General features: G+C 44.0%; 1 protein-coding gene across 3 annotated transcripts in view; it reads right to left on the bottom strand.

Annotated features, from left to right (window-relative positions):
* Positions 1-14,638, bottom strand: part of ttll7 (tubulin tyrosine ligase-like family, member 7) — a 106,445-nt gene that overhangs the window by 4,871 nt on the left and 86,936 nt on the right. Inside the window, exons 17-21 of one of the 3 annotated variants that reach the window (XM_080024360.1) lie at positions 13,831-13,965; positions 10,758-10,838; positions 7,754-7,914; positions 2,552-2,725; positions 1,231-1,361 (exon numbers count right to left, since the gene is read on the bottom strand). In XM_080024360.1, the coding sequence (XP_079880486.1) occupies positions 1,231-1,361; positions 2,552-2,725; positions 7,754-7,914; positions 10,758-10,838; positions 13,831-13,965 (682 nt within the window). The remainder of the gene's footprint in view (positions 1-1,230; positions 1,362-2,551; positions 2,726-7,753; positions 7,915-10,757; positions 10,839-13,830; positions 13,966-14,638) is intronic. The other 2 variants (XM_080024361.1, XM_080024362.1) reach the window with 2 other exon arrangements.

Raw genomic sequence — 14,638 nt, 5'->3', positions numbered from 1 at the left:
TGTACGGACAAAGCTCATCCACTTACGCGCACAAAGAGGATGTACGTAGACGTATGCATGCAACAGCGAGGAAGTGGATGTAGGATTTGGACGTGGCGGGGTGCGTGGCGTGGATGGTTATTAAGTTGCGGCTCCAGGTTATTACTTGCATTACTCAAATTATATTATAAAAAATTGTTTTTGAATAATTGTTATACAGAGCTGCCAAGTCTCACAGTCTCTTTGACCATGAGACTCACGCATATCAACCACGCTGATATGTGATATGATATGCGACTCACGCTGAGAATCCAAAATAAGTAAAATTCCATTCTTTTTTTTTTTATTCTACACATATATTTCCTCACTCCCGTTGGTGCCCTCACTGTTCGTGTGGTGAACGGGAGATCCTTTCCACACACACGTTAAGTGAATGCAACTTCCTAGTTTGAGTGGCATAAAGCAATCCGTTCTTCGCAATCCGCCATAAAGGTTCCGCGGCGTGCAAAACATCAACAGGGCCAACTGCATCGCAACATAAAACTCTGGATATCGTCTTCATATAATATAATCATATATATAAGATATAAGCCTAGCATATGAGCAATGAGCAAATGATCCTAATTTTACTTCAACTGTCTGTGGACGGTGAAGTGCAGCTGGGTTGCTACTGTATGGGAGCATTCCACTGTTTGTCGGATGGAGCTGGAGGAAAGATGAAACCTGCATGATATGATATTGCAAAGCACAAAGTGGGAAGGACCCACTCGTTTCTCCTTGTGTTGTGATGATGACAGTTCCTGTGTGGCTTTGGCGGCTTGATTGTGGCTTAAATGGAAAAGTCAGCGCTCCGGTTCTCACTTTATAACCGTGCGTGAAACTAGGACGCTGTGTAGCAGATTGGACAAAACCATCCGCCATAATCATGTCATGTGGTAGCAGAGTGGCTAGCTGGTGAGCGCACAGCAAGTCACCACAAATGGCATTTCCAAACATTCCAAATCTGGCTTCCTTCCTCAGCCTCTTTTTATTTTAGTTTTTTTTTTTGGGGGGGGGGGGGGGGGGGGGCGACTGTTGGTTGCAGTGAGCGGCGAGGTGAGACCAAGCAAGCCATCCCTATGGCTGTGACGGCGACGGGTGAGAGCAGTGAAAAGCAAAGTGGAAGGGGAGTGGGGGATGCTGTGAGGTGGGACGACGTTTGGTTTGGTGGGTGGGGGGAGGGGGTTTAGCGGAACTAAACCAAGCAGAGACCTGCGTTGAGGGGAGGCGAAGAAGTGACTGAGGAAGAGGAAGAAGAAGAAGCGGCGGCAGCAGCGGCAGAGACGGAGTCATGGACGGAGGCTGCTCCGACAGCCAATGGAAAGCTTTCGTACAGAGACATACTGTATATAGACACACAGAGGAAAATAAGGAGAAAGCACACCAAAATGTACGCTGAATAAGCCTCCTGCGCAAATCAGGGAAACTGGTTCCTCTGCATGCAGGCGGCGTGATTACATCCTATTTCTGTTTTACTATGTCTTTATCTCGGAAATCGTGCCATATTCTTTGCATTTAAATGTACCGTCCAATAGAAAACTGTGTACCATTCATCATTATTGAAAACAACCGTTTTGTGACTGCAAGCCCACAGTATATATTGTTTTACAGTGGGTTTTTTCACCCGCGCAAAGAGATAGCCTGTTAAAATATGCGCTGGGGTTATGAATCATGTAAAGTGAGGCCCCAGGAAAATGCGGAGCTCTCACTCGTAAGGTCATTTGCAGCGCAGGCTCATCTGGGCTCTAATTGAATTAAGAAGGCCTCAGGGGGCCCTGCGCTAACCTGAGCACTAATCTGCGGGCCATTATTTCCTGTTAACAGCGCTCCCTCCCCACAGCCCAAAGCATGCACGCTTTAAAAGTTCACTCACTTCAAACCTCAGGTGCCATCTGCTGTGGGGGGATCAACTTTAAAAATGAAACTTTCACTTTGTTGTTTTTTTTTTTTTATTTTAGCCACCTTTACGGTTTCTACACAATGGCATTTCCTCTCTTAAATTGAGTGGGTGGCAACAGTTCCCAGGGAATTCCACACACATAAATAAAGTACAAAAAATGTAATAAAATTGTTATTTAAAAAAATAATAATAAAAAAATAATGTTTTAAAAATTGAAAGTTCATAGAGATTCCGTGTTTGAGTCTAGCATTTAAACGTTTGAAGAAAAGGTAGAAAAAATAAATATGAAAAAAATCATGATACATATAATAATATGAATATTGATGAGATTAATTATATTAGTTTTAAAGGGCTGGTTAACCACTGTCTACTTCCTGGAATAATAATAATAAATAATAATATAATAATAATAATAATAATATAATAATAAACAAAACCTTTCTTCAGAGGGCAGCCTCGCATTGGGATCTCTAATCACACGACTACACCTGCTCCGCTAATCACCTCACCGAGGCCAAATGTTGCAAAACGAAATGGGAAAAAATCCGAACAAACAAATAAGACATGAAACAGCTGTGCGGACACGATTCCTCTACTTCCAGGGGCCGGGGGTCCTCCTCCCTCCTTCCTCACCTGGTGTCATCCCACTCGGGGCTGAGTCCGGTCAGCAAGCCGCGGGACTCGGACACAAACTTGTAGACGACCAGCAGGCAGTCGCGGCACAGCTGGACCAGCCGGCGGCAGCACCGCAGCTCCTGGGGAGACACCACCTCACCGCCCTTACTGAAGACGCTCTCCCACGATGATCTGGGGAAAAAACACACGCACAGGCCATTTCGTTATACACACACACACACACACACACACACGGACCAAAATTCACTTAGGTGTATGCGCAGTATCTGGACACACACAGATATACACAGGAACACACAAGACAGGCGTGTGGCAAGACAAAGAGGAAAAACAGAAGAAGAGGGATGAAACAAATCCAAGTACAGTTAACCCTCTTTACAACCCCGGACATGCCCCCGACTGTGAGAGAACGGCAACAACTGAGACACAGCACCCTGGGGGGTGCGTTTGATGTCTACACCCCTTTCACTCCTTGGGAGTTTCGGGGGGCGGGGGTGTGAAAGGATTCAAAACTGTGTGTGTGTTTCCATTCTTTTGCTCCCTAAATCTTTTTTCAAAGCCTGTTGAATCCAGAATGGCCGGCAGGCTATTTGATTGTTGTTAAGCCCTTCAGATAAAATATCAAACAAGGGGGTGAGAGGAAGAGGGTGGTGGGTGGGTGAGGGGTGCGGGGGGGGGCATTTACGTATCTCAGAGTGTGTTTTTTTTTTTTTGAGGTGCGGCGCTTTGCTTGTCGCTGCGTGATACCGCGCCCCCCCGCCGGGTTGGTCCTGGTAGGGGTCGGCCGATGTGATCGGCAACTACCCGGTTCCATCCAGAGCAGGCTGTGATCAGACAAAAGCAGCATGGAGCGCAACATGCTGGGGTAAAGACGTCTGGGCTAAGGCTAATCCCCCTCCAGGCCGAGGACAACGCCTTCCCTCAGAGAGGAAAATCTGGACTTTCAATCATCCGGCCTTAATCTTACCTCCCCCCCGAATACAGTGTCTCGTTTTCTATCTCTCATACCTATTATTTCTCTTTGTCATTGAGACCATTCAACGGCCCAACCTCCTTTATTACTTCCGTTATCTCAAATCAATCCCTCTCCCCTCTCTCTCAATTACAGCTGGGGAATAGGCAAAGGGGTAAAAACAACACGTGTGGTGGAGGCTACAGCGGAGTCCTCTGGGAGAGGGAGAGCTTTGTTTGTTTTGATGTGCGTTAATGTACGACTGTACTAGATGAAATGTACGTCCATACATTTTATCTTGGTGTGTGTAGGTTTGGGTGTTTTTGTTTCGTTCACAGGGTTTTATGTTGACAGGACCAGGTAGTGCTGTGGAAAGCCACTGTCACATTAAAAAAAAAAAAAAAGAGGGCAGACAAAAAAGTAAAACAGAACTAAAAAAAAAAAGGGACCAGAGGAACCCTTCAAAGGACCAGATAACTCTTAGTGAGGGAAGTGCCACGCTCCTGTTGCCCTTTCTCCTCCTTGCTTCTCTCGCCTGTTTTTTTTTTTTTTTTTCCTTTCTTCCTCACCTCTGTGAAACAACCGAAATCCGTGGCCTTATTTTTCACCCGAGCTGGGTCTCCAAGACAGAGACACATGTTGCTTTCATCCCAAGGAGCTTTTTAGGAGAGGTGACTGTAGTGGGGATTTTGTTGGGTTAGGGTTAGCCTACCTACCGTCTCTCTTTCTAATAGTTCTAATAATACCTCATACGTACGTATACAGCAGAAACAACAACAAACACAATTTAAAACAATTTAATAACGACTGGAAAAACACAATTAGGAAAATAAAAGTGCCAACGAGGCCGTTTAGAAGAGGTTAGCAAGTCTGAAGGTGTGAGTTCTGAGGTCCGTTTTGAAAGACAACAGGGTGGAAGGGGGTCTGTCATTTGAGTAGGAAGGGCATTTCGAGAGAAGGGGCAACAATGGAAGTGGCCTTGAGACTCCCAGGTTCAATGCTTTCTTCCTTCTGTCTGTTCAACTTAGCTACTTCTCTGTGTGATTGGACTTTTACTTGGGGGTCTGTCCTTGTGTCTACCTGTCAGTCTGTCTATCTGACCCTCCTTCAGGCCATCTGACTGTTCTTCCATTTTAATTGCCCTGGAAAATTCCCTTATGTTGGTCCAAATGTCTCCAAATGAGCCTTCTTCTGTTTTTCTTTCTGTCCAATTTGTGCTAGGTCGGTCTGGCCATCCTTCTGTCTGTTGGCTCATGGCTTCCTGTCTGATTGACAATGGTAAATGGACTGCATTTACGTATATAGCGCTTTTCTAGTTTTGCGACCACTGAAAGCACTTCACAGTACATGCCTCACATTCACCCATTCGCACACACATTCATACTTTGAAGGCAGCGGCAACCGTGGCGCAAACCAGGTCATCGAGAGCAGTTAGGAGTCCAGTGTCTTGCTCAAGGACACTTTGACATTCTGCCAGTAGGAGCCGGGAATCAAACCACGAAACCTCTGATTACTGGGTGACCCGTTCTACCTCCTGTGCCACTGTCGCCCCACAATAGCCTTTTCTTCATCCATGACACAACAACGAAATGCCCTCAAAGGCCCTGTTCAACATTTGTATTACCATTGATGAGGAAGGGGCATTCGAGGTAGGGTTAGGGTTAGTTGTTGCCCAACAACTGACGAGGCCTTGTGACCCCTGGTTCTGTCCGTATGTCTGTCCGACTTGACTATTTCTCTGTCTGATTAGACAACAATTCTTCGGTCTGTCCTTGTGTTTACCTGTCAGTCTGTCTATCTGACCCTTTTGTCTGTCCTTCCATTTCCCGTTTCTCTTCGGTTGATCCAACAGTTTGTCATTCTGTTCAACTTACTGTCTACGGTCTGTCCGTTCTCCTGTCTGTTGGCTCATGGCTTCCTGTCTGTCTGACAAACGCCTTTTCTTCATCCGTAGAACGGAAAGGGCCTTTGCAGGTGCCCTGTTCAACATTTGTATTATCGTCTGACCACACTTGTCCCTGGCTGCAGTGTAGAGTGGTCGATGAACTATGCGAGCGGATATACGCACTCATTCGGGAGAGCACAAATGGAAACATCTCGAGCGAGTTGGTTTGCCAGGTGGAAGTAAAGAATAGATCCATTGTTTTGATTTTCAGCACATGTCATGGTCCATGGAAGTGGAAATGATTTGCGTCTATAATATGGTTATTTGCATATTGAGCGGGGAAGCAAGGTGTGAACAGCAATCCCTCTCAACTGAATCTAGATTTAATCTGGGTAGGATAGAAAAGGAAAATACTCAGAGAGGAGGTATGAAATAATTACTTCTGATTTGAAAGGAATCAGGATGTAAACTTTGGCTGGCACAGTCAGAAGCCTTTTCCTTTATGTTGGGTGGAATTTAGAGGAAAGATTCTTATTATTTTGCATAAATTGGCAATTCAATCACTGTATGTATACAATTTTGCTGAAAAATCAGGGCCTTTCCCAGCTGTCCCTTATTGAGGCTGGAAAAAAACATGCCTTTTGCGCTTATGTAATCAGGAAAGTTAGTATTTGTGTTGTATCCACTTCAAAAGTCGTCATTCAGTCAAGTCAATATCTAGCCGCAAAGCGTACTGTTACAGCCAAACTTTCAGATTTAATTCTTGTGTGATGTTTCCTAAATCAGTTTGGCTATTTGGCACTGAGAATAAAAAAGTTGGAATTCCGTGTGTTTACAAATTTCTCTTGATTACTGAACTCTGACCCCAGACGACTTCAGACTTAGATCAAAATGCAAGTTGTGTGAAAGGAGGAATCCTTTCATAGAGACCAAAGTCCTATCACTTCCAGTGTATTCCAATAGGGACCAAATCGTGCAATGAACTTTGATCTTAAACTATTGTCCTTGTGTTCAATTTGAGATTTCTTAGTTAATAACTATATCTGTAATTCGAATTGTACATTGTGAGTATGTGTATGTATCTATGTTTATATGTATGTATGTGAACAGGTCTCCCTTGCAAAATAGATGCTGATCTCAATAGGACTTTACAGTATGTATGAATAAATTAAATAATAATAATAATAATAATAATAATAATAATAATAAATATAGCTGCAGGCAGCAATACACCGGGTCCATTATCGACACAAAGTTACAATTTTCCGAGTTTCCATGGAATGCAGCATCAGTTCGTGCTGTGGCTCCTCTTTACATCAGCATTACTATTAAACAAATTAAAATGCACTTAAATAATTACTACTACAAGCTGACACACTTGTTGCGTGTTATTACTTCATCCTAAAAATGAGAAGGTGATTGCCTCCTACCAGTAGTCCACAGAGTCCTGCCTCACGGTGTCTCTGTGGAAGGAAATCTGTGTGGAATTTCCAAACAACACGGTTCCATTCAAATGGATTAAATACTGTCCCTCAGAGACATTTCATCAACTTTTTAAACCTTTGGGACTAAAATAAAATGGACAGGATTCAAATCCGTTGCTATGGAGCTGCAAGCGAACTCCATATGTGAGGACACAAACACAGAATATATTTTGGACTCGAATGCAGCAAAATAAGGAGGGACACTGGTGGATACTGACAGAATGCATTTATATTTACAAAAAGAGAATATATAAAACAAAACGCCCTACCAATCTCAAGCAGTTAAAGCGATAAAAACACACACACACACGCAGTTTACAACCACTACAGAGCGTTTACACTACGCAGCTCGCACAGTGCGAATGTGCATTCGTATCTCATCACCCTTTATATACTATATACACTATATATATAATATATACTATATACACTATATACACTATATATACTATATACACTATATATACTATATAAATTATATATTCTATATACACTATATACACTTTATATACTATATACCATATACACTGTATACATCTCATCTCATTAGCCGTCTCAGTCTAAGTCTCGTTCCCGCAGTTTGTCAGTATTCACTACACTAGCGTTCACAGTGGCCACGCCCCCTTACCGTGAAATAACACAGGTCCTCACTTATCGACCAATTCGCTGAACAACCTGGTCCTAGGAAGGGAACTCGGTCGCTAAGTGAGGAGTACCTGTACAGCAAATTGGATGACGATGTCACCAAGCGTCTTGCTCAACAACCTCATCTGGCTCCAAAACCTGACGGGTTCTAACAAGACCTCAACTGTCCACCAAAATAATAATAATAATAATAACTTTAATAATAATAATAACAACAACAATAATAATAATACCCGGTGTTGGAGAAGCAGTTCCACAGGCCCTGGCCATGGCTCCACAGCAGCCGGTTGAAGACGCGGCTGAAGAGGCGGTACAGGTGCAGGTTCTCAACGTCAGGCTCCCTCCAAATCCTCTGTAGCGCAGAGCGCACATTGGTACGCACTATGTCCAGCACCTGGATGGATGGATGGATGGATGGATGGATAGTTGGATGGATGGATGGATGGATGGATAGTTGGATGGATGGATGGATGGATAGTTGGATGGATGGATGGATGGACAGACAGACAGACAGACAGACAGACAGACAGTTGGATAGATAGATATGGAGGGATGGGGGGGGAAGAGAGAGAGTCCTGGTTAAATGGCAGCAACAAGAGCCAGAGCGCCTGAAGATAGAACAGGGCGATGTGCTGCATGTTAATTAAACCAGAGCGGCTGCAATTTGTTTCCATTGCTGGAGGATTCTATTTTCTTTTCTTTTTTCTTGAAATTTTTTTTCTCCAGTTTATCGCCGAGATTTCTCTTCTTACAGCCAACAGCTGCAGAGGCTGATGCAGTCGCTCTGAAATAACGGAGAGGGAGTCATGCCGATGTGTACGCACAGATCCAGACGGGCACATGCGCACGCTCACTGGCGTGAGAACAAAGACATGGAGAACACGCACGCACGCGCACACACACACACGCACGCACGCACGCACGCACGCACGCACACACACACACACACACGGACACACGGACACACGGACACACACACTCACGGACACACACACACATATTTATAAATGGGCAAGACACGTTATAAACCTCCCCAGGGTGAGGACGAGAAATCACAATCACTCAAAACACAGTGCAAATGCTGACACACTTCCGTACAGAACATGGTGAGGGGTGTGTGTGTGCAAGGTTGAAATGTTAGTATGTTTGTTTTTCCAGCAAGTGTATCTACAAATGTCTGTATAAATGTGTCTTCTGTAAAGATGTGACTGTGTGCCTATGTTTCTGCACTGAAAATTGGATTGGATTTTGAGTCAATGGATCATCTTGAAAAATGGTTTAAATTCATAAAATCTATGTTTTTGAATATGTTCTCAAATTGAATTGGGGAATGAAGATGCACATTTTAAGTTGAGAAAACCCCAAAAAATAAAGTAGATAAAGTTCATCCATTGACTCCAATTCAATGTTTTTTTCGCAGTGTGTATAATGTGTACTGTGTCTACGTTTGTTAACTGAAGATTTAGAGTCACTTGATCAACAAAAACTTGAAATTGGATAATTAAGACACTTTAAATTGAGAAAACCTAAAAATTATATGTTTTTTTTAAATGACTCCAATCCAACAATTTTTTGCGGTGTGTATATTGTGTAGAATGTCTCGTGTGTAAATGCTTCTGTGAACGTGTTTGTGTTTGTGTGTTCTCTCTTTATTTTGTTATCTGTTCTCAACTCGAAATCGGTAAATTAAGAAGCATATCTTAGGTTGAGAAAATCAAAAAATTATAAAGGTTTAACAAATTAGGGGATTTTTTTTTATTTTAGTTGATCCAATGACTCCGATCCAATGATGTTTTGCAGTGTGTGTATATTGTGTAGTATATATACCGCGTAAATGTAGCTGTGAACATGTGTGTGTTTGTGTGTGTGTGTGTGTGTGTGTGTGTGTGTGTGAAGGCTGCCTAATTTATGGACAGGTGTCTGCATATTTATGTATGTACGTGTGTGTGCATGTATATATATGCAGTATGTGTGTACACATGTGTGTAAAAGCGGTGTGCGTGTATGTGTGTTTGTGTGTGTGTGTGACGGTGGCCTTGGCCTGGCGCAAAGCACGCCGGGGCCGACAGTGGAGGACCAGAGGAGAGGACTAATTGCCGCACCAACGTCAGTCTCCCAGATGCCCGTGTCAGATGTGGTGGAGTGGTCTGAGGACCCCTGCGCCAGCTTTCCATCTTTCCATCTTCCTTTTCATGCCTCCCTTCCCACCTCACTCCCTCCGTCCCTCCCTCCCTCCCTCCCTCCTCTCTCACTTTCAGTCCCACTCAGAGCACTGTGGCGCGCTTCTGCCGGCTTTGATTCCTAGCTGCTCATTACTGATGTGTCTGTCTGCCTGATGTGTGTGTGCACGTGTCTGTTCATGCATGTGTGTGTGTGTGTGTGCATGTGTGTGACGTGGGGTGCACGTGTTTGATCAGGCTGTTCCTGTTACAGCTCATATGGCTACACATGTATTCTACAAGTGTAGACACACAAGAACAAGAACAAACACCTAGTTGTAGCAAACATGCACGCAGGGCTAAGTGCCGGTGCACAAACACACACACATATATACACACACCCACATCCACCCACCCACACACACACACACAAACACACACACACACAGCCTGTCTTGTCTGTCCTCCCTCTCCTCACATCTTGGTATTGTAATCAGATTCATGCATTCCTGACCTCAGTGTGCTGCTCATTAGGCGGCAGCACTCCAAATAAAACATCAGCAGACAGCGTCGAGGAGCGCCATGCTGCGGCGCTTGCATCGCATCATTACACGCTACACGCCCACCGGACGCCATTTTAGCCCACAGTACCACTGGATTTTCTGGGATTCTAACATGTCATTTGACGTAAATACCTGTTCAGTGTGGATTTTGCTTATATGTGAGATTGATTGATTGATTTATTGATTTTATTGATTTATTGATTAGTTTCTCTTGTGATTTGGTATGGTCCATTCTGAGTTCAACAGGCAAAAAATAATCGTAATTATTTTTCCAAATGCAAAATTTCAACATAAAATACAAAATATTGCATTGAATTATTGACTCGATTCTTTTTCCAAACGCGAAACTTCAACATAAAATACTAAATATTGCATACAATTATTTGCCCGATTCTTTGTCCAAACGTGGAATTTCAACATAAAATACTAAATATTGCATGAAATGATCTACTCTTTAAGGGGTAACACTGTTTAATTACACAGCACTCATTACAAAAACACTCTTTCACCCCCACCTTTCGTTGTTTGGTAGAGTCCAACTTCACCAACCAATAGGAGGCCACCTTTGGTTTGTGGTACTTCCAGTTGTCAAGGATCTGAGGAAGAAATGTGGCTGTTAGATGTTAAAAAGGTACATATTCCATACCCAAATGGTGCCCGTTTGTATTCCATGTTCCCGATTCCAGTAAAAACCATCCATCCGCGCTCTATTTGTTCACGCTCTCTCTCTGTCCCAATCATTTGATTTCATTCTTATGTTTCCAGCAATCGGCCAATAAAACCCGGGCGAGTGTAACTACCATGGTGTGAGTGTGTGTGTATGTGTATGTGTATGTGTGTGTGTGTGTGTGTGTGTCTGTGTGTGTGTGTGCCGTTGGGGAGTAGTCATGTGGTGCGGTTCAAACGCTGAAAGTGGGGAAGAAAAAAAAAAAAAAAAAAAGAAAAAAGTTAAATCAATGCTCCGCACTGGAGAAACATGGAAAGGGAGAGCGTACAGAACCCTTTTGTTCTAACTTGAAGACAAGCCATTGTGATAGGTATTGTATTCCACCTTCCCCGTCACAGTGACCTGAATGGCTGGCATTTCTTTCAGGTGCTTCCAGGCTGAGCGGCTCTGACCCCGACGCAGCTTCATCAAACCTCTGTTTGCCGTTTGAGCGGTGGAGGTGAATTTGAATGCGGCAGCGGCACTGTGGGGAAATGGTGAAGCACCGAGGGGTGGTCTTTGGTTGTTTTCCTCCCCGCGTCGAAAGATCCTCGAGGCAGGTTTCGAGATGCTCCCAAACTTGCGCGCCCCCCCACGCCGCCCAACGTGCCAGAGACGCTGCTATCGTGACTGTGTTGACTTTAAGGCTGCAGCGAGCCACAGATGCACACGACTCCTGGTGGAGCCCCGGCAAACACCGTCCCCAACGGGAGGCAGGAGAGTAAACACAAACACACACACACACACACACGCACAGACGTACACTTGCAAACAGTCCCGCTAGGATTCCCAGAGAGAGGTCTAAGGTGCACTACGAACACACTTCTATGCTCCTGACGGGATAGACTGGTGTGTTCCCTCGCTCGCTCTTTCTCCCTCCCACTCTTTCGATGTGGGCCTTCTACTCTTGCACTCTGCGCTCTACACCAGGGCTGCTCGGCTACATCCTGTTGGGGGGCAGATTTTCCACTTGTCACCTTGTAACTTAGGGCTCCTCCGAATCCACATTTCGATTTTTTTGTTGAAACGGTGTGGGACTACTTGTAAAAACGCCCCAAAAAGTGTATTTTTGAATATCATCTTCTTCTGTTGTCATTTGTTTTCGCCATTGTTTGTGAATTACATTCAGCCATGAGGTATTTCTCACATGAATATAAACTATGAACGGATAATGTTTTGTAACTTTACTGAGTAATTTTGTTTTCCCACTTGGTCCTGTGTTGACCAGCCAAATAACACATGCGGTAACATGCCAGGCTATTTAAAAAACGCCAAATAGTTCAACAGGAAGTGAGAGCGATGGTTTGTTGAGAGGGCAGTGGGTGGAACAACAGGGAGTTTTGCCTTTAGCCGTGTTTAGTTTGGAAACAATGGTCGCATTTTTGTTGTGATTTTGTCTCCAGTTTAAAGCTAACCTTCTCCCTCATTCAAAGGACCAATTTGCATTGATGTGCGGGCCCCCAGGCCGCTAGTTTAATGCTCTACACAAAGGCAAACGGAACCTTTTGTAACAACGTTTTTAGGCGTAAGTAAATCTCCGGAAATTAAAGCACTTGAAACATTCAAATTCTCTAATGTTTTTGATTACCTAGGGAAAAAAAACACACGCAAGGTCGCGGCACGAACAAGTGGAAAAAAAAAAATTGTAAGTAGGCAATTACTCTGACACAACGCGTCATTAACCCAATTAGCGCTAAACTTTAAATTGCTTTGAGAGAAAAATCAACCAATAAAATGTGAAAGCATTGTTTTACGTGGCAGGCTCAGAACGCTGCCTTGTCTGCTGAGGCGAAAAGTGAGCGCTACAGGTGCCATTGCTCCTTTGCGTCTCCATGGCGACCTCATTAAGGTTCGTTAACTGTACAGGTGTGGTGGTAAATTCCTGTCTCACGACCCTGACGCACACACACACACACGAATACACACACACACACACACACACACACACACACACACAATATCCAGCACCCTTGAACCGCCTCAACACACACACACACGCACACACACACACACACACACACACAGATGCAGCATAAATAAAGCAGAGCCACAGCAGAATGGGAAGCGGGAAGGGAGGCACTGATAAATTCCACGGAAGGAGAGGGAATAGTGCAGCGTCGCTGGGGTCGTTTCGACACAATGGCCGTGGAGCAAGAGCAGGCGGCCATTGTGCTGCGGGGCACGGGGCTCACTGCTGGTCGGGCTGCGGAGCCACGGCCCCTGGCTGCAGCACAGAGCCCCGGGGCCCCCGGAGGACAGCAGGTCCACTGTAGGTCCACTGTAGAACCACGTGCTATTTCTCTCTTTGTTCTTGTTGTGCTGGGGGGGTGTGTGTGTGTGTGTGTGTGTGTGTGTGCATGCATACTTTGTTTCTCCAATTTATGTTTCATCCTCTTTCTACCGTTTTCTTCTGTGATTTTTAAAATGTGATTCTATTCTTTTCTTCTTTCTTTTCTGTGAGGAGCAGGGGGCCAAAGCTTCGCAGTTCAATTTTCTGAGAGCTGTACTTTACTTTAATTTAGACTTTTATTTGATTTCATTGATTTTTCCCTCTTTTTATTTTGTTTCAGTTCGAATCATTTTTGTTTTCTCTCTTTCCTAAATGTTCCTTTTTAATGTCTGTCTTTCTTAAATTTTTCTTCCTTGAATCATTATTTATTTCTTAAATTGATCTTATTAAATCTCTCCTTCCTCTCTTTCTTTATGAAATCATTCTTCCTTTGTTAAATCTTTTCTTTCTTCCTTCCTCCTACCATTTCATAATTCCCTCTTCCATTCGTAAATCTGTCCTTCCTTTCTTTAATATCTTTGTGAAATCCTTCCTTCCTTCCCTCCCTCCTCCCAGCAGGAATCCCAAATATCTCCGGTAAAGTGACACCCACCCCGTCCAGCACAGCCTCGGCCTCCTCCTCTGTCTTTCCGGGGAATCGTATCCTCATGGCGGTGAGCGCGGCCAGACTCTGACGCAGAAGCTCCGCCTCCTGCTCCTTACTCCGCAGGTTTAACACCGGATCACCCTGCCACCACACACACACACACACACACACACACACACACACACACAAACACACACACACAAACAAACATTTTCATTCATGTAGACACAGAAAAGGAGGCATATATAGGGGAATATATAAATTCAGAGCAGCACCTGCACATGTTCAAATAAAAACCCTTTTCAACTATTTCTCTTTAACACAACTTCAGATTCACCGTTGGTGGGGGTTGAATATGATCTTGTTTTTATTTGAACCTGCCTTGAATACGAGGCACAGACCCGGAACAAGCGTAGTACTTAGCTCTAAAGGGAGGAGAGAGTTTAAGGGTATTTGACCATCCTTCTTTGACGAACCCTGCTGCTCCTTGGAGATCCGTGGACAAAATGTGCTGCCTGCCTGAAGAGCTGTGGCTCGCTTTTGGGACCATTTGCTCGGACACATTCAGTGTTTTCTGGCAGGCATACTTCTTTTGTATGGCTTTTGTAAGACTTTTGTCATGAATGCACAAGGGAAATGCATTGATAGCTATATAAGATAGATAGATTTCTTTGAACGTATAATAATTGTGATACAAGTATTTCCAGCATAATTAATACTTAAATATTATTGGTGAACCGAATACATACATACTACAACCAGGGCACACATACTGGATGAATAGAAACCCACAGAGCAAACATTTAAATCAGTG

The sequence above is a fragment of the Zeus faber genome, assembly GCF_960531495.2.
Source record: "Zeus faber genome assembly, chromosome: 1".
Lineage (NCBI taxonomy): Eukaryota > Metazoa > Chordata > Actinopteri > Zeiformes > Zeidae > Zeus > Zeus faber.
Note: the sequence above shows the minus strand (reverse complement) of the source record. Positions and strands in the feature narration are given on the sequence as shown.